The 27,589-nt window shown below is 40.6% G+C and overlaps 1 protein-coding gene across 1 annotated transcript in view; it reads right to left on the bottom strand.

Moving 5' to 3' along the window:
• Positions 1-27,589, bottom strand: part of TLN2 (talin 2) — a gene marked incomplete at its 5' end in the record, with an annotated part of 110,433 nt that overhangs the window by 12,395 nt on the left and 70,449 nt on the right. Inside the window, 9 exons of the mRNA XM_082004923.1 lie at positions 3,028-3,152; positions 6,384-6,489; positions 10,286-10,393; positions 15,709-15,894; positions 18,151-18,267; positions 19,811-19,936; positions 21,980-22,163; positions 23,581-23,747; positions 25,552-25,698. Coding sequence (XP_081861049.1) covers positions 3,028-3,152; positions 6,384-6,489; positions 10,286-10,393; positions 15,709-15,894; positions 18,151-18,267; positions 19,811-19,936; positions 21,980-22,163; positions 23,581-23,747; positions 25,552-25,698 — 1,266 coding nt within the window. The remainder of the gene's footprint in view (positions 1-3,027; positions 3,153-6,383; positions 6,490-10,285; positions 10,394-15,708; positions 15,895-18,150; positions 18,268-19,810; positions 19,937-21,979; positions 22,164-23,580; positions 23,748-25,551; positions 25,699-27,589) is intronic.

Below are 27,589 nucleotides of genomic sequence, written 5' to 3'. Positions count from 1 at the left end.
CAGGTTTGATTCATCTTGGGAAAAAAAAAAAGGACAAACTGCTGAAAGCTAACAACAGGGAACTCTTATTGACTACTAAAGACACTTATGTTTGAAGGCATGAGCCTGGGTAGAAGCATGAAGAGCATACCAACAGAGTAGGATAGGTACAGCAATGCTCTCTGCTGCTGTACCTCATCTACCGCGCCTTTTTCCTTAAAAGCGTTCCTTTTCCAGTATTAGTGAAGAATGTAGTTTTCACTGGAGAAAATGTTTTTGTTCTTCAAAAAATTACTAATTTTTGGGGATTGTTATTTTACAGCCAGTGGCATATTTGTGTAACAGGAAGAGTATGTGGCTGCACTGCAAGACACTTGACCCTCCAAAAATGGAAAAAGAGAAAAAAGAGTCCACACTCAGGAAAAACGTAATTGTATTTAAAGGAAATATGACAGCCAAAACTTGTTTAATAAACAATAAAGATCTCATTGCTTCACAAATCATTTTCCACCTTGAACACCGCAATGAGAATACTGAACAGGTTTTGTGTCACGGGGAGGAGTAACAACACCTACTGAGGAGAGTCCTCAAAGTGCTTGCAAGATATAAGCTCAGAAGAAAGACAGATATTAACAGGGCATCAATGGGGCAGCAGACTAGCAGACTAAGCATTTTAGGAGCACATTCACCAGCAGCCAGACGACCAGGATTTAAAGCAAACAGAATATGCATCATACACTAAAATATGGGCAGCAGTTTGCTGGTCTGTGTCTTTAATATTAGAGATTGTTCTCTGTGATAAGATGATTCCCAGCAGTGCAAAATTAAAGACATTTCATGCTATTGATCTTAATCTAAGACATCAAGGGGGTATGACAGGTGCAAAAACATGAAGAGAAAACAAGGAAAAGAAGAATTAAAGAAATCTAGAAGTATATATATATCAAAAAAAAGATAGCAGACCAAATGAGAAAAAACCCCTACCTTCAACTATGGATTTTTTTCTTTAGAGATAACACACTGGAACACACAAAGATGAAAATTCAAGCCTAAATCAAATGACTCCCTCTCCCTGCCCCAATGACAGAAGCTTACGCAAAAATAGGGCATCAGCCACCAATTAATAATGATGATGATGGATTTCCTGCAGGCAGATTAATCTAAAATTGCCAACTAAGGACTTCTCTGAAAATTCACTTGATGATGATTACTGTTAATCAAAGCAGGATGTTGGTCTAGCTGGACCAGCAGTCTGTTCCATTGTAGAAGATAGATACTATTCTTGCATTTCATAGACTAAGCATAAGAAAAATCAGTTGTGTCAACCCCCTTACCTAGTCTACGCATTCACACTACAACACTATGAATGTTGGCAAAGACCAGCAGCAGAAGGACAGAGCCTGTTCAAAGCAGGAAATCCTACTCTGGGAGGATACAAGCTACAAGTCTTCAGCAGGAAAGTAGTGTTTGAGCCATTCTGTGATCTTCCTAGTACCTTTCATATGTATTACAATTCACATTGTGAAAGGGATTAAACATCTAAAAGAGGATGTAAAGGCTGTTTAAAACCCAAATTAAACAAACAGTTGGATATGAATTTTAGTTTCAGAAAATGACAAATAAACAGACCAATAAATCACAGGCAGACTCAGTAGTCAAATTAACATGTTAAATGAGGAGCAGGTGTGAGATCTGTATTCACTGGGAAATTACAATGACCCTGGAGTGGCTTAGATGTTGGAAGGAAACTGCTCTGTGGTTACTAGGCAACACACATATGCTATTGTGCAGTGATTGTATAGAAAAGGTGATGGAGGACTCTTCCTCTCCTCAGACTCAGCCTGTGTCCTCTGCTCTGTAGAATCTCATTATAAAGGACCATTTTTCTTTATAAACAAAATGGATGTACTTGTTAAAAAATGCAGGACAAAGAGCATCTCTTTTTCATGAGCTAATTTATTTCCATCACTAAGCGGGGGTGAGGGTGTGGGTGAGAAGACCTCAAAGAGTGAAGCTACCAAGAACTATTTCATCTGATGTTCCTGAATAACAAAATACCACTTTGCACTGACAACAATCATCCAACATTGCATGTTCTTGAGGCCCTCCTTTTTAGAAAGACTTCTCATTAGCTTTACTTAGAAAACAGTTTTGCACCCACAAAGCAGCATAAACAGGGAAATAGATACATACTCCTTTCCTGAAGTCAATTACACAGCCAAAGCATGATTTTCATTTTAAAGAGATGCAATTGTAGGCAACATGGTAATTTCTTCTAAAACCTGCCTGTTATTCTACACTGGGCAAAAAGTAGCAATTCTCTGTGATCCAGTCTTGTGAGCTATGCATACAACCATAAGCAACAGCAGTTTCATATATTTCCTCTGTACTGCACATGAAAATAGTTGGCTTAATTTTATATAACATACTCAGAGACATGTTTGAAATGACCTGGCAACATGCAATGCTACTTGCTTTCATAATCAACTGCAATTTATTTTCCTTCCGGTAAATTAAACAGAAATGGTCATACCACATATCTGATTTGATACTGAAGCAGCTACTCTTTTAGCATGGCATAAAATGCTATGTTTTTAGTATCTTGAAAAATCCTGAAGGTCTTTTGCATTCTGCTGAATCCCTTCTGTGTTGCTGCTGCCTTCTCCTGCTATACTACGCACATTCAGATGAGAACAAAGGGTTCTCAAAGGAAAGGAAGTGAGAATGACTTTTCGCATCAGTAAAATGTGTTTGGAAACAGAAAAGTAAATAATCAACAGTAAGGGTACTGTGACTCTTAAAAGCATTTCTAATATTTTTCTTTTCTTCCTTTGCTTGCTCATGGCTGGTGCTTGACTCACTCCCTGAAGAGCATCCCCCTTCAGGGGAAAGTCCCATCCAGTGCAGTGTCTAGTGGCACTGAGACTGATGCGAGGTTTGGTTGTTTATACCATTATCGTGGGCAGTAACAAAGTATACATCAATATGTGGGCTATATGCATCTTCTGCTTTATTAACTTCAAAGAAACAAGGGGGATGGACACTCACCTTTGGCTTGGCTCTTGGTTTCAGCTGTTCTAACTTCTTTGCTGCAGCCTCAATTGATGCTGCAGCCCCTAGTAGCTCTGTCTCTGCAATGACTGTTGGGTCTTCTGGATCCACCCACTCTGTCCCTGAAATTAATGGAGACGAAGACAATAACTTCCGTGCCGCTGTGAGCTGCCATTCAAACAAGGTGATTTACAATCACACTTCAAGTGTCAAATACAGAATGCACATCATAGAAAGCTGATTTTAGTACCATAGTGGCATAAAACCACTGTGGTTTAAGCCACTGAAAGCAAAATGTAAGTCAGAATGAAAAAAAGTATTTAGCAGGGTTATTCTGTTATGAAAGTAACTTAATTGACAACTGTGTAAACAAAGCAGCTTCGAAAAGGAATACTGTCCATACTGGGAACAGAACTAGCTGTTACTCAACTTCTGTGTATCAAAGCTTTTACTAAGATGGTTTCTAACTTGACCAAGTTGTAAGGTACATTGAGAAGTCTGACAGAACGGTAAAGAGAACATGTTATAGACAACATATAATCATCCACAGCATGCTTTTCAGATTCTCACTTTTGGAAGTGGTTAGAGATGAAGCTAGTATTGACTAAAGAAAGCATGCTTTTGGCAATGTGTTTCTAACAGTAGTGTACAGAAGGGCAAAGCAGTTTCTGTAACATATATGAAGATCAACCTTTTTTTTTTTTTTTTTGAGTTTTTGGCATTTCTTTTGGCTCACAGAAATTTTGTAGATCCACAAAATAGTTGGCTGGAGGTGATCTCAGATTTTCGGAAGTTCTCAGTGCATTATTATTATCAATTTCATAACAATATTCTTTGGATGACAAGATTGAGAAAGCATCCATGTTCTGGATTGCGGGAAGCAATGAAACAGCCCAAAGGAAAAACAGATGGAGAGAGAAAGGTAACCAGAAGGAAAACGTCTAAGTTCATAACTACTAAGGGCAAGGGGAGGAAGTGGCGTCATAGATGGAAACAGAAGAGGGTGGGAAGCAATGTACACAGGCAAAGGAAAACTAAGTTAGAACGAAAAAAACAAAGGAAAGCAAAAATCCCTTGAAGTTTTGTTAAACTTATTGAAACTGGATCAGAAAGCTTGGGTGAACCTAATATTAAAATATCAACTGAAACATTAATCGTTACTAAGGAAGAGCAACTGGGGAGAAGGATACTGGCACTTTCCCTCAGGACTAGCATAACCCATGTCTGATTCATCAAACATCAAAGGAAATAACCTTGAATGCTTATGGATCAACATTGCACCAGCTAAAGAATGAGGCAGTTTCTGCTATGGATGACCAAATCACAGCAGAATACAAAATGACTCGCTGCTATTTATGATGTGCTGGGAGAAAGCTGACACACATGGTACTCTAATCCTAGTGAGCCACATTTCATGCTGCTAATCCCTATGTAGTACAGATATATGTATTTTATATCAAGTATCAAAACATTACCAAAGACAATTTCTCAGCTCAAATGGTGTACAAGATGAATTCTATATTAAAGCCTAATATTGGCAGATAAGCAGGGAAAAAAATTTTTTGATACAGGCAGCACATATAAACACAGTCAAAACCAAACTTGTAAAATGTAGCACTTCCTCTTCAAAAAAAAAGGCATTTCATGAAGGTTAAAACATTTACATGCTAAATTGGTTAGGAGACAGAGTTTTGTCAAGTATCTATAAATGAAAATTAGGAATGAAAATTGAGAAGGGTTAAAAAACATACTACTTCCCACAAAAAAATCTTCTAAAGTGAATAAAAAGAAAACCCTACAGGCAGCAAGTGAAAAAAGAAATAAAAAGCAAATTTTTATTTTAATGAATATGAATTAAAATGCAAAAAATACTGGAAATGAATAAATGTCTCCAAAGATGAGAACAATAAAAAGATTTTTAAAAAGCATTTAGGGAACAGAAAAATTCTGATATTGGCTCGGCTTGTTAGCAAATGAAAATGGAAATTTTGGAACATAAGAAACAGTGCAGAAAAGGCTGAAGAATTCAATAAATTTACCTGAACGGGCAAAAAGCATAATTATGAAACAGAGTAGCTATATTAAGACATAGAGGGGGAAAAAAAGTAAGAAAATGATAATGAATTCCCATATATGAAAAGTGTTTGGTCAGGATTCTTTTCCAAGGAATGCGTACTGATAAAATCAGGAAATAATAACTGAGAAAAACCTGAAATGTATATTATACGGGATATCAGAAAAATGAGTATAGTGTTCTCTGGCCTAGCTTAGGAAAGAATGCTTGAACAAATACGAATTTACTAGAAGCCTTTGTTGGGGGTGTGTGTGGCACAGAATAAAATAAAAAGTTACTACAATGCTTTATTAAAAATATTTTACTGTAGCATTCTATTACCTGTGAGATTAGAATGCTCATTTGCCTTTCTGATGGCTGTGAAGATTTCTTTAGACTAAAATTCCCAGTAAATCTGGTAGTAGATGTGCTTCAGCAGTAGTGGTCTGATATGTAATAACACCACCCTTTATATGTATTCATCTCATTTAAAATGCAGAATGTTAGAAATGTCGTCCTAAGAGTTTGCATGCATCACTGGATAAAAATTTTACTAAGGAAGTCAGTAGCTGAGAAAGATATCACTTGTCTATGATAAGAACAGTGAACTTTTGCTAAGCAATGGAATTCATTGCTTATTTGAGTGCTGAATTTATGTTTGTCCACAAGTTCTTCAATTCTAAGAGTTCAGGAAATCATCCAGACCAAAATTGTCTGAAGTCTCATTGTTTCATTAACATACTTTGTTAGGGCAGGACCCAGGCAGGGGATGGTAAGCACCACAGACCTAAAGCTGACATCATTGCTAGGGGCTGAGTATTAATTCAGTAAGATGGTGGCATCCCCTTTTATTTGAAGTTGTAAAGCAACTATCACTACAAAGGAAAGGACTTATTTTGACTGAACAAACATGAGTATAAGGAAAGGAACCAGCCGTCCAATTACAATTCAGCCGCCAGTTCAAGAGGACTGATACTGTATTTTGTTTTCTGCTGCTGTGGTTCTTGAGTGCTCTGCTTGATGGTTCCATCTTCAAAGGCCATGTGGTTTACAGATGACTTATGACTGATCATGTGAAGTGGGAGAGGGTCAAATAGACATACTTACCAACACTGTGAACAAGTGAATACCAGCAGAGAAATTAAAAGAATGGAAGTAGGTAGTACCAAGACACCTAGAACATACTAGAAGGGTTTTTTTTAGTTTTTGGTTTTGTTTTAAACTCCAAAAATGACAGATCATCATCACCATCTGTGGAGTAAAAAGCACACCATACTGGTAGCCAGGCTGCCCAACTCACCCTTCATTGCTTCTGCTGATTGGATGAGCTCTGTAACAGCACCAGCAACCCGCTTGGAGAAAGAGGCCAACTGATGCTTTAGTTCTGGAGTTGGTTTTTGAAGGATCTAGAGAAAAAGATAAAATGCAATAATGCATATTAGTAAGGATTCCAGAGCAGGCCAGAACATTCCCAAGGCACGCTAGTGGCAGGTTTGTTTTATACCGCAATCGGCTGAGAGAAAACATAAGTCCAGTGAGAAAAACACAATTGTCAATGCATCAGTAGCAGCAAAGGCTTAGACTGCAACGTCTGTTGCATACTAGAAAGTGCACTGCCTTGCATTTCTACAGGAACTGACAATATTGTCTGGAAGCTCTCAGCAATAAAACTAGGACAGAATTCTCCAAAACAGAGGTGCATGTATGAGTATGTGGGAGGAATTTGTAGCTTTAGCACTCCATTCTCAGATACTGTAGTCATTGTACTTACGCATCAGGCTTAGTCTTTCTGAACTGCTGGAGAGGAGCTGATTTTCTAGTATTAACAAACTGGTTGGTCACTATTCCTAAGCAATAGAATTACAGAGTTTTGCAAGCTAGCACTATTTGCCTAGTTCTGGAAAAAATCATTGGGGAACACAATGGAAAGGCCAACCCTGGGCAAGACCCTTAAATAGAAGGGAAAGACAGACACCTCTGTTGTGGTTTAGCCCCATTTGCATCACATATTAAACTGTGCTTCTTCAAATGGAAAACAGTCAGACATTCAGACAATGAAGTTGAGTTCTTCCCCTGAACAGGAATAACATTTGCATTTTTAATTACCATATTGTAAGGAGAAAAAAGATTAAGTTCTGGAAATTCATGTATACTCAAAAACTACTTCTGAGAGGAGACTGACACATAGCGAGAGATATTTAAGAGCAAAACAGGATATTGAGTCTCGAAAGTCACATTCAGGTGTGCATTTTCTTAATGTTTTCAAAAACTCCCCTGCAAAGCAGCTCTTAAAATTATGTGCACATTGAAAATACATTTTATCCTTTTGTAAGCGTGTTTCCCATTTTGCAGTCAAATGCCTAAGCCCTTACTTTGACAGAATAAACTAAACTGAATTGTTTTCTTAACTTTGCCTGGTGAAAATTCTGCCACATGAAGAATCCTATCTCTCTGCAACTGCCATGTCAATGTATGGGTGGACTGGCGTCCTGCTTCCTAAGGATGATCTTTAGTCAACTAGTTTCCATAGTAAACAGAAGTACATGAACCCTCAAAAGCTAAACAATCTGCAATGTTAACAAAATGTAACAACGCAGTCATAAACCAAGGTTTATGCACTGCATAATCCCTTAGTATGGCAGAAATTGAGCATTGAGCATCTCAAGGTTTATCTTCCCACACAAACAAAAATGTCCAAAAATACACGACTGTGGTCAGGACTAAAAAAATGGCATTTTCTGCTCCAGCAAGAAACAGTGACAGTAGTGCTACCTATGATAGCAGCGGGAATGTTGGAATTGAACAAATGGATGCAAATTTTAAAACTAGGTGGTTTACAAATTGCATTGTTTTAACACCAGTTTAGAACTCACAGCAGATTCTCATCCCCTGCAGTCATGTACAGGCATGGCATGAGAACAATAACAAAAGCTTCAGACTTCCCCTCAACTCAGCATGCATCAATACTGACAGAGATGGAGCATATGAATATGTAGGAGGGCAGGCCAGTCTTTAACCTGGCTAAGAATACAACCTACAAGTTGTTTTATACGAATTTGTGCATGCCCAACAGCTTTAATTAGCGTGTTCCTGCGCCTTACCCCTAGCTAGGTGATTAGAGGAATATTCCTTTGAGCAATCAAGTCAGTTTTATGCCACTCGCCCGGTGCAACCTCTGCACAATTCAATGCACTGGCTTAAGGAATCTTCGATATTGCATCTGACAACTCTTGCACCTAAAAAGTATAATCTTCAAAGAAATATGGCTGCTGAATAGTACTCCTTGGCATCCCTGTGTTGAGACACACAGGGACGTCATCTCTAGCCTGACTACCAAGGGCATGACTGAACTTACTAACAGTTGTATCACAAGGTGCCATGTGGACTAAGTAGAGATTTCTAATCTGAGATGATCTGTGTTTTCTGGAGGTTATACATTAATTGTATACAAATTGTAGACGTAGGGGTTTTCAACTACCAGAATAACAGGCATCAGGAGGCAAAAGGATTGTCTGATACTGAAACCATCTTGCTATCATTTTCTTTTATCTGAGCAAAAGAAATCTGAGCTAGGATGTTAAGTTAGCAAGATTGTGTATGGCAGGAGTTGCTCAGGCAACTCAGAGACTGTGTGTCTGCCACAACTCCCAAGAGTTGGAACTCAGGGTAAAGCAGGCAAAAGTCCCTAGAGCAAAAAGTCTGCCATTTACTTGGTTCAATGCTCCTTCGAAAGCGATCTTTTTTTCATCATCTACTTTCCAGATCCTGTTTACATTTATGGAGCACAGCACGTGCTATTATGTGTACGTGACTAGTTCTAGACAGACTTCAGCAGAGTGAAGATAAAGTTACCATTCCATACATCCTTTTTCCTTTTTTTTTTCCTGCAGGCATTATGCTGTGCAATCGTGGTTGTAATCTGGGTCAGAGTCAGTTTTCTAAGGCAGCAAACATTGGGGGGGTGGGGTGTGAGAGGTGGAGGGGAACTTTCTCATGGCTTTAGGGCCCTGAAAGTAAAGAAGCTTAAGGTAAGAAAGGCCTGTTCTGCTGTATTGGAGGAACAGGCCTTTCTTACCTTAAGGCTCTTTACTTAAGCAGAGAGAGGAAAATAAAATGAGCAAAAATTGACTCACGTCTTCGTTCCGTTCTGGCATATAGTTTGAAACAAGTACTATGACAGAGTTCAGGAGACCAGATCTGAAAAATTCCCCAAAGTAGTTCTAAACTAGAAATGGATCACACATCTAACGCTAAATTACTTACTGCTATGCAGCTCTAGGAATTACATTAACAAGTTCAACTTTTGTTGAACTATTTTCCTTACTAGTGGCAAGCGTAACTGTTACGTATATTTTGACAAGCTGATGTAAATGATTAGACATGCCGTATTCTCAGCAGTAAAGCTGACTTGGATTTGCTAATCTGCAGTTGGTAGCTGCAAATTTCAGTTTCAAGAGACTTTAGTATGTCAGCTTAAAGCCACGTAAAAGAAATCTCTGGGCGTCCATGAAGCTGACTGCTGATTAAGTCACCTCCAATATCTTACAAATGTTAGTTCAAACACATATTATTGCTTCCTACAAATGTAAAAGCAACAGAAGAACAATATGCGATGTGATAATTAAGTACAGTCAAGAAAAGCCAATTGACAGCAGGATTCATGAGTTTTGATTTGAGTGGAGAATTTTTATGCAGAGCTTTGGAGGTGTCACGTCTGACATGAATTGGAAAGCTCTTTGTGAGGCAGTGCTGGCTTGGGGTTTTGGGATGTCATTGAGTAGGTGCCTCTTATTTTCCTGGCATAAGGACTGCAAAAGGCATGTAAAAGTGCTTTCATAAAGATAACGTAACCTCTTTGGTCTGGGGACAGGAGCGTGCCTAGTATGTCTAATGCTTATAGTGGGCTTAAAAGAATACTTAAGTGTCTTATTTTAATTTCTTTTCTGGGGACCATTTTTAGGTCAGGACCCATACTGCCTCCAGATCTGATCCAGAATTCAGTCCCATTTAAGTACTTCCAGTCTTCCTTCTGTCTCGCAGTTTGAGCTGAAGTACTGAGCTTGCTTTTCCTGAATAACAAAACTGTTGATAATCTTGTGACAAACTGATAAAAATGTGTTACTAGCAGCCACTATAGAAAGAGGTCAGAGAGAATATTCTCCTTGGAAGGGATCCAGTATGTGCATGCAGATGACTCCTTACCAGGAGAACATGTTCCAGGAGTTCCAAGTATCCCAGGGTACATTCTGTTCCAAAGCGCAGGGCTCTCTCTCGAACATCTTCGCTCACATCGGGGTGATATGATGCTTGCTGAGGAGGCAAAACAATGTTAGTACTCCAAAACTGCTCACAGAAGAGGAGGTCAGCACAGAGAAGATAGGGGAAAGAGAAGGGAAGAAATTTTTCGTAACGTGCAAATGACATATGAGCTTGAGGGCCAGCTGTTTCTGTTGTAAAGGTGTAACTAAACTGTGCTCAAAGAGCAGCAGAGTTCCAGTTCTGAGACTGGCGTTGAGAACACTTTCCCTTTTATCAGCACATCGTCCTGTCTGGGTGTGCATCTGCAGTCTTTCTTAGTGTCCTTCTTTAGGTATTATAGTACTACTGCTTTCTGCCAGTCATGAACAAATAGAGAAACCCTTGAAGAACCATCTGAAACTACAGAAGGATTTATGATTTCTTCTAATGCAAATATATCACTTGGAAAACACCTTGGGGCTGGAAGGGACTCTTGGGTTGCGTATATACTGTTCTACGGTGCAAAGGTTATGCTACTGTGGCTCTTCTTTTTTACTAATACCAATGAAATTAAAAATTGTAAGTGTAGTTTTGCCATCTGCAAATGGCCATTTACATCTTACAGGTTAGAAATATACTTAAAACCATTTTTTTTATTGTAAGCCTGCACAGCCTACCATGAAGGAATGAAAGTAGAAATGGCCATCTGGTTTAGAGACCAAAGCACTGGGCTGGCGCCAGAAAACTTTGGGCCAATCAGAGGTCAACCACCAGCCCAGTGTGTGGGTCAAATGTGGGTCTCTCATTTTTCCTTCTCCATTCCTCAAGATAGAGATAATAGTTTGTTCCTTATAGAAAGCTTTGCAAACAGCAGATGAAAAATGCTATGGAAGTGCCAGGATATCGTTATTCTATATGAGAGAGACAAAAACCAACCCGCCCACCCAAAAGAAGCGTTAGCTGCTTTTTGTTATCTGGTAACACGTTGTAAGTAAAAGCTTATTAACAGCTGTAGCTTGACATAAGGATTTAACACAGCACAGGCAGTGGCGGGAACCATCTGTTTAAATCCAGAGAAACGGCATCAGCAGGGCCAGTTCTTTGACTTGTTAAGGATTTCAGCTAAGTATAACATCTGGCATCTGACACAAGCCTGAGTAATTCAACCATTTTATTTTTAATAAAAAGTGAAAACTGCAGCTTCTTCAAGACTCTAAAGTAAACTTTTAGGGAACTTTTTTATTGAACGGAAGTGCTAGTTGTTGACAAGTGAAACTTCCTAAAAATCAGCATTGCCTCTCACAGAACAGCTCCTTCCACCCCTGCAGCCTCATATCTTCCACTGGGACGGGGGATTATCTCACTGCTCACTTATTTTGAGCCCTTCCCGCACCCCTCGACATCCCCAGAAAGCGCTGGTGTCAGCTGGGGCTGGAGCTGGTCTGTGGGCTCCCTCTGCCGGGAAGTTCAAGATCAGCAGAGCACGCAAACGGCTCCCATTAGCCACCACCATCTTGTCAACAAACAATCTGAAGGGAAAGGAGATAGGGAGGAAACATCATCGGATTCCCATCTTCAGCATACTTCAAACAAGCTCCAGAAGTCAAAAAAAATGCAGAACAGCTTATTTTTCATTTTCAAATAGGGCAGAAGGATCCCCCAGTGTTTCACATGAATACATTGTAAGCACTGTAATATGCCTCTTCTGTATTATGGTTACACATGCAATTAGAGCAAACATCTGTAGGAGAGAAATACAAACTTCATTTTATGCTTTGAGTACATAGCGAGGACTGATATCAGAATATTTTGGGAGCATTTTTAAGGTTTGAGGAGTCTTAAAACAAACCGTATACTTCAGAGCAGACTAAAGAGGTGATAAAGTCATTTTAGGAAGACATTTTTATAACACAGACACGTCCCAACAGAAATCTCACTACACCAGTTAGGACTCGCAACAGAAATGGTTACTTTTCCAGCCCTGCAAAGAAAGCCTTCGGCAAAGATGCCAAAGCATCTCAAACTGAAGTGCGTGTCCGAAGAACCAGAATACACGTTTATTTCCTCTTGCGAAGGCTTCTCTTCACTATCAGCCCTCATCTTCTTTTCACGTGCTTTCAAAACAGTAAGGCAGCAAGCACTACTTGACTCTAGTACTACAACCTCTAGCCCGTCAGCACCGATGCATAACTTGTGGCAATAAAAGGTACTGAGATAGCATCAAAAAATCGGTGCTGTTTGAAGGAACGTGGAGAATTCACATAGTCCAACCTCCTGCCTAAAGCTGGGTCAGCACTAAATTCAGACCAGATCACTTAGGTCTTTGGAAACCTCTAAAGATGGAGATTTCATGTCCTCTTTAGGCCCCCATCCCAATGCCTGATTATCCCCACAGTGGAGTAACTGGACGTTCCTATGTTTCAATTTTTGACCATTGTGTTTTGTTCCCCTGCTGTGCACCTCAAGTAAATAGCCCAACAGGGTCTCCTCTTGGCAGTCTCCCGGTATGTTTTAGAGATCCCCCTAAAGCTATCTCTTCTCCAGGCTGAACAGGCAGTTCTTCAGCGTCTCCTCACAGGGCCCGTGCTCCAGCCCCAACCGTCTGGGTGGGTTCCGCTGAGCTTGCTCCAGTTTAGTAAGTGCCTGCCTTCTTTTGGGGAGCCTGAAACTGGACACAGTATTCTAGATGCAGTCTAATGAGTGCTGAGAAAAGGTGAACAATCGTTTTCCTCAATCTACTGGCTATGTAACGATGTAAGTCATTACCCGCTTCAATTATTTTCTATGCTTTTGATGGACCTTTCGTACCTGTTTCCTTTCCAACAGCAATCACTAAAATCAGTGACCTTATGCACAGGTTACTTACTGCATAGTAATTTTTTTATACAAATAGGTAATAAAGACAGGAATTGTTATTATCTTAGGGGCTTCTCTAACCTTCAGTAAATGTAATTACAGTGTTTCCAGTGACTTTAATGAGAGTTGTCTTGGTTCATTATATCCTGCAGTAATCAACCTCATTGTCTTTTGAAATGGCATCTACTTATAAGCGTAGAATTACTAACGAGCACTGTAAATTCATGTATAGCAGAACGAGCACAAGCATATATATAACTGCTAGTAAGTCAAATCCCTTATACTACTTACCTTAGGCAGCTGACAGTGAAATAGAACTGAAATGTAAATTCCCGACACCAGGGAAGTCTGAGCTATGTTCTGTACAATTCTACCATAGATCATATACACGCACTTTTGTCTTAGCCCAAAGGACATCAAAATCTGATTACTTGTCAGTGCTTATTGTACGGACTCACTTAATCACACCGGAAACCCCTCCAGTGTTTGTCAACTATCACAAAAACCAAAAGCCCACTGCATTGCACAGCTTTTACGGCATAGTGAGGCCAAGATTGCTGGTTCCTAACCCTAAAATTCAAGGGATGTGGCTTATCATGGGAATGCCGTGTACAGTAATCAATTTGCAGAAATTAATGGCATAAGATTTCTAAGTCTCTGAGCAAAATTTGTCAAAACAGGATTTTCTAAATAAAGTCTGGTACCAGCTGCGTATTTAAAAGCTTTGTTAAATGGCATGGCTATTTTGTCATGTTTTAGATAGCACATAAAATTAGTATACCTGGAAGCTTGTATTCCTGTTTGCCCAATAACAGCTCTCGATTTTAGGAAAGCTAGACAGGATAAAACTAATCTTACTCCTTGTCAGTGTATCACTACAGGTAAGTAAAATGACTCCCAGCCATTTTCCTTCCGTAGATTGCTCTCTTTGTAAAGGTAATTCCCTGGGAGATCACGAATGCTTTTCCAGCATCCCAGACCTCCGTTGTTCAGTTTGCAGGATGTTTCATCCTGTCGGTCACTCACAACGCATGAACTTCGAAACCATTAGCTTAACTAGGAGCCAATGTAAACATAAGAAGATGAATGTTCATAATTAAATGTTCAGAATTACATATCAGGCTGTATATTGTGTATGTGAATGTGTTTATAACATTTCTGGAGACAGAGGATTCTGTTCCTGAGCATTTGCTGCCTATTAACTCGGAGAGTTCTAAACAAAAATGTGTCTGCACTAGCCGCTGACAAATGGCAAAGGATGTTTAGCGTGCCCCAGCATCCGAGTTCATGCCTGAATCGATTTGTCAGAATGTTGCACGGCTATGCACTGTTTTTAGCTTCCCTTAGAAATTTCAATTAACTGGATTATACCTAAGACATATTAGGCTGCGATGGTTTTCATGTAAATAGCACAGTTGTTTAATTTTCCCATGCAAATTAAAGCTGCTTTGTTTTGTTGACCTTCTGGGTTTATGAAGCGGAGAGGACAGAATCAAAATTTGAAACACGCAAAGTGGTCAAAAACTGTCAGACACTAAAAACCCTGTCAGAAAATGAAGTCAAAATAAAAAGTTTCATTCAATGGTTTTGTATAAATCCAGTTCTAAGTTATATTAGAACGTGGTCTTTTTTATGAGGATCATTTTAAAAAGAAAATTAACCCTTCCACCCGGGCAGTACTAGGCGAAAAATTAATCTAGCGCTGACGCAGGCAGTTCGGATTTGACCACATACTGAAAATCAGACATCTCACCGAGAGCATGATTATTTTACTGTCATCTTCCATACACGTAAAGGCAAAAGTAAATGAACATAATTTACAGGCAAAGGCACTTTTGTGTTACTATCGAAGACCAAAAGGAATGAGATCTTTATAATCCCATTTTTAAAAATTTATACCTAGATCTTTTTTATCATCGGAACACAGTCAAATGGCTTAATAGCCATTTCCATGACACATACTTTTGTCCCAGTTTTGCAGGTCAGTTTTTGAAAGTTGTCTAGCTCAAGCAAGTGTAGAAAACAGGGTACTAATATTTTTAGTGCAAAGGCAAAATACATTTTTGAAAAGCACAGAAGAAATTGAGCAAACCGACAGGTTTGGCTAGGGGGAAAAGGAGTACTAAAAATAGACCCTAGTGATTCCTTTCAAATTTCTATTCCCTAGAAATACTGAAATCATATTTGAGACTATAGGATTATTTGTATATTCTACTAATTGGCAGAGATTGTTTGTCTTCCAGTTTAATAGGAGACTGAAAACTAGGAAATTCCAGCTCAAATAAAACTTCTCATTTTCAGAAAAAACAATGCCAGTCAATATTAGTGCTGCTTCTTTTCTTGTGCATAGCACAGAAAATCCCTTCCGAGAAAAACGTTCCATTAAAATGATCATAACCATTAACTTTCTCATCTGAAAAGTAGAGCATTAATACAAAGAAAGTGAACACAAACTATAACATTCAAGGGATTTAGAGTCACACACACAGACAAAACCAAACTCTATCTTAGGCAAGGAATTGAATCTTTACCTTACAAGCTGTTAGCATGTCAGCTACTGCTTTGCGGCTCAGATTTGCTGTAGCAATCACATCCTCCTGTCGGCATGAGTTCCCAGCTGCAACAGCTTTGGCAGTCGCCATGGTGATTCCTTTCGTCATCCGGATTGATTCTTCAGGTGATGATGTCTTCTCTGGAACCTCACTTGACTGAAACACCTAAAAGTGAAAGCAGAAGGAAAGCCTGATACCATTCAAATCCAAGCAGAACAACCATGAGAAAGAGACAGCAACTGGAAGCAGCCTTCGAACAGCAGGAAATTAGAAACATATTCAGAGTAGTTGAATATCATTCTTGCTTGTCACGAGCCTAGTCCTGATAAGCCTGTTCACCTACAGACAGCTGAGAGAAACAAACAGCTGAGGGAAGCATACTAAAAAAGGTTAAGCCGTTCATTTCATCTGCCATTTAACTACCTTGGATGGCTGTTACAGACAGCTGTTCAGAGTGTTACGGGATCAAAAAAATTGCTATTCCTTTAATTATATTATTTTTTCATCCTGACTGCTGCTTAGGCTGGTCTAGTCGCACGAGGAGATCCTTCCCCTGCAAAGGCTGGGCTTTACCAAGCCCTTGCGGATAGCACAGCGCAAGACCAAGAACGTTACTAAAATATTCAAATGTCTCTTAAAAAAGTGGAGGTGGAGCGTTGTCTCTGACGCTCTACTTAGTCTCCCTTAGAAACCTAAAGATATAAATCTGCAGGGTGATTCTGTGAAAATAGTTCAAATTATCTGAACACTCAGATACACTCCTCTCGTGAATACTGGAATACATGAACTGTGGTAAGATGCAGGTAATAAGAGCTGGGTAGCCTTGCTTTTATCTTGTCTTTCCTTTTCCCAAGATTTAGTCTGTATTTGCTTGCCATTCTTTTAATGTGCAGGGGCAATTGGGAGCGCACAATTAATCGGGAGAGTTGTTGTCTTGACTACACACAGTGCAACATAAGAAGGCTAGTGGTTACAGGATGCAAATGTCTGGACAAAAATGAGCCTGGTCTATCCCATATTCCTGGTTGATTAGTTTTTTACTTTCTCTCTCCAGAAATGGAAGCGATGTTAAAAAATGAAGTCTCATTAAATACGTGAAGGACCTCCCTCAACGTTGCTCAGATTCGGTCCCTGGAGTTCCAAGTCAAGCCTGACGCGTTTTCTTGAGCACATATGTGCCATCCTCAGTTCCTGTTGACCCTCTCCTAGTACTCCACTTTTCTCCCCATGAAAGAGATGACACCACCACTACCACAGACCCATTCTTTAGCAATGTTGACAAAAGGAAAAGGAAGAGGACGAACATTTCAAAGAGATACCAACCAAATTGAGAAAGCAGATGCGATAATGCAGAATCCTTCAACAACAAACCTCGACAGGTTTTAGATCAGAGTTACGGGAAGGAATGTAGCTTAGCCAGGCCTTCAGGAGGATACACGACAGTAACGTGCACTAGATATTGTACAGAACATTCCCAATCAGGTACTGAATCAGGAGTTTTTACCACTGCAGACACTGTATGAATTCCCAACAACTATACAGAGGTATTAAAAAAAAAAAAATTAAATAAACAAGAGTTATTTCTTCATTCCAACAGAAGTGCTCACACAATGAAAAATGGATGTTTTATGGAGAGCACTTGACAAAACTGTGCCAGTGCAGTTACAGTGTAAGATTTGCTAATCTGCAGACTATACAACAAAATATATTCTGCTGAAGACTGTGTCCATAGGTTTTTTATAAAAATGGACTGTAAGTGAAGGAAGAAAAAAAAAATCAGGCTTCTTCACAAACACGCAGGTATTAATTTATGTCACTGAGTAGTGTACTAGCAAAAAAAATAACTGAAAGCTGCAGCTGGAGGCTGAACTTTTATATCTTAAAGAGGAAGGAAAACAATTGTCATGGTCTAACACCTAATCTGGCAGAGAATTCCACGCTATTGTTAATTCCTCCTCAGAGAGAATATCAGATAGCAGGCTGTGTATCACTGGTAGTATCATTTCAATATAAAGCAAAAACAGAAACACAATGAAACTGCAGGTGCAATACGGCTATGATGCTGAGGAGACATTAGCAAAGCCAGGATCAAAAAACAAGTGAAGAGCACCAAACTCAGAAAAGAATATCCATAGCGAAAGCTTTAACGTCTAAAGAACAAAGAAGCAGTTGCTTCCAGATTCGTACTTGACGGTAGCATCTTGAATCTCAAAATGAGGACCAGTAACGTCCGAAAGTAGGTAGGCTAAAGCGGTGTCGTAATTGTACTTTCACAGATAATTTGCAACAGGTGGAGAAAAATTGCATCCAAGGCACTGCAAGGGAGTAAAGCATAGATTGACGAGGAGTGCCTGGGCAGGCTGGTTTGAGTGTAAGAGCGTACTTTCAAAACCTGCCACGTATGGCTATTTTGTTCTGTACCGTGAGTTCCTGTTTGATGCACTCAATTGTGGCCTCAAGAGCTCTTGTCCCTCGAGTAGCTTCATCTTCTACGGCTTTAACGGTCTTCAAAAGCGATGTGACATTTGTTACCATCACCTGAAGAAGAGAGAAGTGAAGACAAAAATACGTGATTCCTTCCTCCTATTTTTCAGAGACAGCAGGGTATGAAGCAAGGCAAATTAAGCTAGGTAGCATTGTTACTTCCAGTAGGGCCTAAGAGGCTTCCTGAACGGTACTTGATAAGGGACCAAATGCCAACTCTCCTGCTGGCCAGTTTCTGAAAGCTCCATGTAAGTTGCAGAATTGTAGCACAACTAACTGCAGAGCAATATTGTCTTAAATACGAGCGTTGTGTCAAAACTTTTACCAAAAAATGGAGAATTCACAACATTTCCAGGGTAGGTCTCTTATACAGATTGATTATGTTAGCATCTTTTCTTTTGGCGCATCTTACGCTGCAAGTTGAAAGAGATGTGAATCGAGGTACGGTATTTCTTTTTGAAATTTACCCAGTACATTCTCCGCAATCGGGTAAAACCCCAGGTTAGCAAGCAGCCAAACACTAGCCTCAAGCCCACATGCAGTTATAGAATCTGTGTCACCGTTCCCGCTACAAAGCCAATTGTCCTGATGCAGAATAACCTAATCGTCACTGTAATAGTTACACCTTTCCTATACCCCGCTATATTGAGATACAAACAGTAGCTACAATGAAAAAAGAAGAGACAGGAAGACCAGCTTCTTGACAGTTACGACTTTAGACACAGAGAGCTCTTCACAGCAGGAAGAGCCAAGAAGCCACATTTCTTGACTAGATGGGTCATTTTCAAGCAGTGCCTCAACGGTATACTCTTACCATGTGCTCTGAAAGGAAGAGAGGCACAAGTCTTACAGGTAAGCAACAGACATGAGAGCGAGAAGAGCTTCCAGCCGAGCCAGAAGCTACCACAATGCTCACATAATGTGAAAGCAGAAGTAATGCCGCCTAAATATCTGGAAATAGTTTATAGACGTGAAGCCACAAGGCCTTTGTGAGGCAAATGTCATAATACGTGTCAGGTGCAGGGAAAATAAAGCACAAAGATATCGCAAGTATGGTGTAATCTGTGAGAGTTTTCAGCTTTGATGCCTGTATACTTTCTGGAAAGTACTGAGAGGTATCAGCAATGCACAATATCCTACTGTAGAGTTTATTGGAGGGTTTTTTTTCCCTCCTCCCCCTTCTCCCCCCGTTCCCCAAGCTGCAGGGTCTAAATAAAGAGGCCGCATGCTTATCCTGAGCATACGTCATGGTTCAGAACGTAGTACTTGGGTACCATTTTATACTGGATAAATTGTAGTCTATGACATTATTAAAGGAGAACCTGCCCTCAGATATGGGCTTGCAAAAGAAGGAAGTTTCTTTTCAGAAAGATTGCAGTTCTTTCATCAAAACCACAAAATAATCTGACAGCCTACAAAAATTGATAGCTTCATGGAAACTCAAGAGTGTCATCTTATCTGTATCCCAGGATGATAATGAAACAAAGAAAGAAATGAGATTTCAGGCAATCTGGAATTGCTGAAATGCAAGCTTCGCAAGTCTATCAAGCGTGATCACACAGATACTTGGAAATAAAACGTAAGAGTAAGGTTTTACCTTGGCAGCACCTTTCAGCTGGTACATGGATGGATCATCTGCTGGTTTGCTGGCAGCTCCTTTGGTAGCACCAATGAGATCAGAAAGGGCCTTTGCAACATCCTTGATAGCATTGATCAGGACAACCTACGGGAATGAGAAATAGCCAAAAGCCTCAGGCAAAAAATGGTAGCCTGGATGAGGGCGTGATTTTTAGAACACCGCTAAAAAACCCCAAACAATCTACTACTGGTACACAGTTAGTACCACCCTCCCTCTGCCCCAGTAAAACATGTAATATTCTGGAAGAAGAAGAGCTGTGCTGATAGCTACCGTATTACCTACAACCAGTCAGAATTTATACAAATGACTACTTCCTGTGAAGAAATTGAAATGCTGATTGCAACTAGGACTTCCTTCCTCTGAGCTTCCCTAAGAGGAGGTTTACTTTTCTCCACGTTCTTCACCCTTTGAGTGGAAGTGGGCCAAGAGCTAGAAAACAGATTGATTATAAGCTTACAGTCTAATGCTACAGCTATGTACCAAATGTACTCGCTATGCCAGGTGTTAGAGGGAGATGTTCTTTAGGGGAAAAGAAAGTTGAACCTCTGTAAGAGGTTATACAGAATTAAATGCTGAATAACTTGGTTGTCCTTAAAGTCAGGAAAAGTCAAACCTGGAGATACTCTCTCCTAAACCCAAGCTCAAAGAGAGAAGTCCTAGACAAAATACAGACACTACGACAAGCTCGTTACTTATTTTAGGGTATTATTGGAATAATCCTCTCCTCCAAATCCTTCTCCTTTGCCCTTTCCACTAGTAGAAAATCAGATGCTTTAAGTATTTTGCTGGAATTCCAAAGAGTTCATTTTAAGGAAAATGTTGGAAGACGCATGAAAAATGAGAAAGCTCGGGGGAAAAAAATAACGTGTGGAGCAATGACTTCTCAATAACTGCATTTCTGTAGCATTATATATAATAAGAAAACAGCCTCATTCCTTTGTGTTTGTAGTTCACTGTAACTTGTACAGAAGTGAAATCTTTCCTTTTCCTGAAAAGTTTATTTAGCTTTTGGTAGCACAGAAGCTCCTTGACCATGGAAATAAGAAAAGAGCCTGAGACATAGGACGGACTGATGCAATTCTCTGTTGTCCAACAGTCTTACGTCGTGCGGCAACTTGCAGCGTACGACATCTGAAACTCTATTGCACTGGGTAGAGTAAGCGTTGCTGCTATGGAAAAACGTTGTGAACGTATTGTTTGCTAGAGCTATTAGAAATGCTCCATTTAGGACACAGGATGCACCTACAGTTTCAAACTGGCAATATAAAATTGCTCCAAATAAATAATAATTACTTGTGCATAATAGCTTTTATTCTAAGTACCGTCTTCTCGGCTTTTGCATTTAGGGAAAAACAATGTGTGATAAATGTTTTGCAAATGTTGCTAGTTTATGGAAATCCTTCTGTTAAAAAAAGGGGGAAAAAAAAAAGAAAAAAAGAAAAAAAACGTGTTTCCAGTAGTATTTTCCTAGATGGGAACATCTTGGAAGTTTAGTCCGTCATACAGGTCAAGCAAAACAGAACACACATCGCTTTCAGAGCATTAAACAAACAAGCAGGCTCTTTCAAACTAATTTGGTGCCATCACAGGCGCATCTGCAATATGCTTGCCAACCTCCATTTCACCGAGATCCAAACAAAAAACCTAAAAAATATTTGAGATAATGTACACCGAAGGCCGAAGTTACCAAGGTAGCTGAAAAACACCTCAGACATAGCTAAGAATGGCACGGGCTTGTTAGCCTACCCAATTAACACAGAGCTCAGCCCAGTCGTAAGCTGGTTAAGTAGCCTTAAAGTCACGCAAGCTCTTTAGAACAAAAACGGGATGAGTCAGGGGTTCAATCACAACTTAGTAAAAACGAGACAAGTACTTTGCCAAAACATCCCAGCTGGAACGCACCCATGAAATAAAAGAAAAAGCGTTATACGAAGGCCCGTCTAGTTCCACTTGATCTCGATGCTTTAACGTCTTGATTGTATTCCAAAAAAGCGATGTCTGAATAAACCCAGAAAAGTCCCAGAAGAGCTGAACCGTATTGTGTTACAGAAGTCCCACAAAATTTTATCAGTTGAAAACTGCCTCTGGTGTCTTTAAGAGTATCAGAAAAATCTTAAAACATCTCACCTGTGTTTCGGGATCATCGGATCCCAAGCTAGCCGCTCCCAATTTTACTACCTCAGCAAGTTGAGTGATGGTGTTAGCTGATGACTGAGCTGCTTGGGCCAGTTTGTCCTGACTCGAGGCAGCACCAGAAACCAACAATTTTGTATCTTCAACTAAAGCTTTTGCTGTTTTCAGGATATTTTCCCTGTAGCAAAAAAAAAGAGGAAGCAGGGAAGGAAGTGGAAATGGAGAAGAGGGAAAAAAACCGTGGTTTTCAACGTTACGGTGACTAACAGCTACATAAAAGAGCTGATGTAAGTCATTATGCCAGTGCCCACTCATGATAATACACCGCAGGCTAGGAAGTGGGGGGTGGAGGGAAGACAACTATTAAAACAGTAGCATTATATTTTGGGCCAGATGCAAGACAGCTTATTAAAATGACCCCATCTTGAAAAGAAACGAGGTAGGGCAGTAGCAGAAGAGAGCATTGCATTTTAAGACCGAACGAAAATCCGGCCACGCTGTGAGGAAAATAACAGCTGTCAAACCTCCATCTTAATCAGCATATTGTAAGGAAACTAAAATAATTATTTGCGAGGAAGGCGGTAGCAAGAATGGCAAAAGGAATAGAGGATGTGACCTAGTCATGGTTCCCCCCCACCATGTACATGTTTTGACATGTCAGGACAACAAATCTAAAGCGACATTTGGGTAAAAGAAGAAACCACTGTCGTATGTACTTCAGAAACGAGTCAAGTTAACTGAGAACTAGAAGCATATTCATGTAAAATGTCAGCCTGGAAATTAATGAGACCTGTATGAAAATCCCTGACTTTCAGTCTGCAGAATGGCAGCAACACACCATTGCATCTTTCCTCTTTCTGGAGCAACTGACAAGGCGGGAAACAAACACCGGCCACGCAATTGTCGCGTAGGCCAACTAGGCTGCGAAGCAGTAAGTCAGTGTCTCGGCTGTGAAGCCCTGGGTTTTACTGCAAAGGAAGTAACGGTCAGCTGCAAATCTTTTAACATGACGACAAATGTTGTGGGATCGTTTTGTTGCAGATGCTAGTTGAAAAATGGGCTTATCTCTGCCAAAGGGGTAAACGTGTGGCATAGCTGTGCCGTTTCCGTCACTGCTGTCCACAACAGCATTAACCATAAGCACGATTTAGCAAGACAAACAGCCAGACAGTCAAGAACAGATGTTGGAATAAAGTATATAGAAGATTCCTCTTCAATGTGACGGACAGCTAATTTTTGCTACTGGAATAACAGCGCACGGTAGTCTACGCAATGAGACGGCTTGGATAAAAACAACAACAACAACAACAACAAAGCGAAAATAGCGCTACGGTTGTGGTCTTCTGTTGGAACTGCTCTCGGCAGATGTTCCCCGGCTTTTAAAAATTCTTTCCTTACAGAAATAATCAAAGTGAAGTTTGCTGTCCTCCACCAATATCCCAATTTTCCTATTTTTCCTCTCACTCCACCGCCTCATTCAATTTCTTTCATGGGAACGTAGAAAGGCAAAAAATTATCTCCGCACACCGGTCGCTTCTGCCACTTCCACTGTTCGCCTGTGCACGTGCTCCTCCATCTTTTTCAATTACACTGACCTGTGGTCTGCAAACGATTCGTTGTTCTCGGCATTAAGGGTTCCAGCAGTAGCAAACATGATAGTGGTGTCTAGATCTGCAATTATGCCAGACACGGCACTAGCTGCAGTAATACAGGCTTGCGTGCCTTTGTTTCCTGCTTGAAGGGCAGATAAAACTAAGGAGACCTGGAAAAAACATAAAGCAACGAGGTGGTCATCGAAAGAAAGCCTCATTATGGGACGTTAAGTGAGCTCTTTAACGTGACTGGAATCAACAATCAAAATTCATTCTGCAGTGTCATTTTGCAAACTTTAATAAACCTCTCCTTCTGCTTTCCCTTATTTGCTTTCTTTGTGCAGTAGTCATTACGATGGCTAAAGATCGTCTCAAAGTAAACGAGACTTCAGCTAGGAAGTCCACTTCTTAGACAGAACGAAGCCATCCGTTCGTCATGGATGAAGCACATCAGTTGAAACTTCCTTGAAATACAGCAAACTTCTGTCAGGATAAATGTCAGAGCCAAGAGCTACGGCTTTTTCCCCTAGCACACGCAAAATAACCACCGGCCTCAAGCACCCCAAGAGTCATGTAGACTACACCGATGTAAACTTTAACATCAGAGGAACAGAAAGTATAGACTGCCTGAATTCAGACACTAAATACTGTTATATTTATAGAAAAGTATAGAGAGACACTATATGGCTTCGTATCTAGCAACATTTTCGATGACGAAAAAAGCTAGAGATCTCCACTTAATCTAATGAACATCGTACTCACAAAGCTCTGCAGCCGGGATGCTGTTGTCGTGCCATACTACGGTCCTAAGCTCTGCTTTTGCAGGAAAGGATCCACATCTGGGAATGTGTATACTGACTTCTAATAGTACAGTTCTTCCTGAAGTTCTGTTCAGATTCAAAATTGTCCCCAAATAGATTGTCCCTGTGATTCATTATTACTCTCCTTATCAGCTTTAACTCTTTTTACAAGATACCGTCTACCCCTGCCTAAATTTGGATTGCTGATACTCCTGGGGCATGACACGCTGGCAAATTTGTACAGCTGAGAGCACACTAACACAGGCTGAATGAGTGATGTTTGGTGAAATCTAAAAGTAATTGACATTTGACTCTCAGTGTTTGTGCCCAACAAAAGGAGAGAGGCCACGAAAAACGTTCAGCAAAGCCGAGCCACCCAGGCCGTCTGTTTGAAGTGGACATTTCCAAAGACCAAGAAACCCCAGACAGTTTGCGGATGCAATTTTAAGCGCTTTAGCTTGGCCCAGTCTTAAAAGGGGAGGGCCTGTATCAGAAATAGCATGGCCAGCAGGAGTAGGGAAGCGATTGTGCCCCTGTACTTGGCACTGGTGAGGCCGCACCTCAAATACTGTGTTCGGTTTTGGGCCCCTCACTACAAGAAAGACATCGAGTTGCTGGAGCGTGTCCAAAGGAGGGCAACAAAGCTGGTGAGGGGAGAAAGACAAAATGTGTAGATGTGGCACTTTGAGACACGGTTTGGTGGGCACGGTAGTGTCGGGTTGTCGGTTGGACTCGGTGATCTTAAAGGTCTTTTTCAACCTTGATGACCCTGTGATTCTGTGAGACATCACTCCATGAAATCACGTGTCATTGAGCAACCTCTTCTCGGCAACTGGGGCCATCCACATGGATTTATTATTTCCAAGGGAGCGCCTCATAAGGCACAAGTGCTAGCTCATGTCTTAGGGATTAGTTCTGGACCAGTCTCCCTCTGGCACGAGGCTGAAGTTTTATTATGAGACATGGGCAAGGGCTAATCATGGGCTAATCTAGCACATGAACTGCACCGAATGCTTGAAAGTAAAGTAAGAACTTGGTGTAATTCAGCCAATATTATACTATCATAGAAAGTTTGAAAAAATAAAATTTCCTGAACCCAAAGCGTTTGACTGGTTTACTCCCCAGGGAAGCTCGGTAGACAAACACCATGAGGCAGGATAGAGGGATGTCTTACCTTTTCCGTGACAGCACGAGCACATTCTATCAACTCCCTTTTGGTGTAGCTGTCTGTAGGGCAAATCTGGAGAGCTCCAGCTTTTTGCACAAGAAAGATACAGCCGTGGCCAAGTTCTTGCACCCGAGTCCTGATCTGGAACCCTATCTAGATGGTAGTGGAGGTACAGGGAAAAGAGGAAGCAAGAGCAAAGTGAATAAATAAATGTCACGTTGGTACATTGTGTCAACACAAATGGAAACACGGTCTCTCTGGTGAATCTTTATTACTGATAATCCGCCCATTGCTACAGTCTCTGCAGAGATCAGACAAAAAGGAGAGATGTAATACCACGTGCTCCTGTAGCACAACCCTATAAAAGGCTTACTGATGAAACAGGAGCACTAGAGAACCGGGCCCCGGAAAAGCAAAGGCGTAAGGCGTGTACCCAAGTCAACCGTACGTAATTCAAGCACGCGCAACTTCACCGCATTCGAGTAACATGAGCTCATCTCCCAGAACCGTACTGTCGGCGTGAGCTGTATTCAAAGTATGTACGATGGGTAAAAAAGTACACATTTACTCTACGCTGCTGAAACCGGGTAAAAAAGTATATGTCTCTCTTTCTTTGGTTCTGAATCTCGCACAGAGTCTCAACTCTCTAGCACTGACCACGTACACGTGGAGCACCGAAACGTGGCAAGTCCTGCCCTCAGCACTTCCGATTTATTACTAGTCCTACAGCGTAAGCTGCACGGTCCCCGTTTAGAAACATGTGATAGTTTTAATACCTGCATGTACTTGGGCATACAGGTGTGTATCGGGATTAATAAGTAAGCAGGAATCACGGTCATTAGCATCACAAATGGAATTATTTCAACTTCAGGCAGAAAGTAACATGCAGAAACGGTAATGGAATTTAACAATAGCGAGCCAAACGCAAGCCGTTGCTTTTCACGTAGCTACCGAGAACGAAACACTCAAGTAGTCTGTCAGTGGTGGAATGTAATTATAAAGCCAAAACCTCACTGAAGGTCTTTTAGCTAGCTAATCTGATACCTTCAGCGATGATTCTCTCCAGGTCTACGTAATTGTCCGCTACTATCGCAAACGGTTTCTTTCTAAAGCTGGACAGAGGTTTTGACAAAAGGTTTCTGTTCTTTGATCGGGCAATTCTTACAACAAGGCTTGTAGCACAAAAAGCCACGCTTATGAAGTAAAATATTACGTCTTTTGCATAGTCCCTAAGCGTTGTTAAAAATCGTCCGATTCCTAGCGCTCCTAGAAGCGAGCTTGTTCCGTAGACAATTCATGTGTATTGAGAGCAACGGAAGGGGTGAAGGGAAACAGAAGCGAAGCCGGTTTGAAGTTCCGAATGTTCACTGAAAAGGTTTTGTAGTAAATCCTGATTCCTAGTGTTATACACCCGTGCACACGAGCAGTGGTGACACTGAGATGCGTTATCAGTAAACATATACTCCACAGCGCTACGTGCAGCTCTGCCCCAACCTGTGAAGGCACACTGAATAGAGACTATATTTGGAGGAGGGAAAGGTTGACATCAAAGACCAAAATACATATCCCTCTACAAACCCTAAGAAGGAAACAGTACTTATGACGCATGCATGTAAATAACTGTTGATATTCTAAGAGTTCAAGGCATTTTGAAAAGACACACAATTTCGCTAAGCTCATCGGTTCCTTCCTGTCCAATGAAAACAAACTCGTTGGAGTTTTTGTCTGGCCGCATATAGTTTGTGTCTTAATGTCCGTTTTTAGGGAAAACAGAAGTAAATCGTAAAAGAGACAGATCTGTATAGCCAAAGTACACCTATAATGTTGACTCGGGTCATGTCACGGTTTCAATCGAGAGAGAGCAGGCCAAATGAAATCCTTCTGGGAGCAGACGTGCTGTCCCATCCCACGTTTCAAATGTCAGCGGGCCAGAGGTAGGGCATCTCTTTGCATATCAGACAGAGCACATACGGTATAGGCAGCGCTCGCATACAAAAGCGGCTAATGAAGCGAAGGCAGCGGAAACGCGTTCACTGCATTCATT

This window comes from Phaethon aethereus (genome assembly GCF_964289735.1).
Source record: "Phaethon aethereus genome assembly, chromosome: 12".
NCBI lineage: Eukaryota > Metazoa > Chordata > Aves > Phaethontiformes > Phaethontidae > Phaethon > Phaethon aethereus.
The sequence above is the reverse complement of the archived record's forward strand: the minus strand, read 5'-3'. Positions and strand labels throughout refer to the sequence as shown.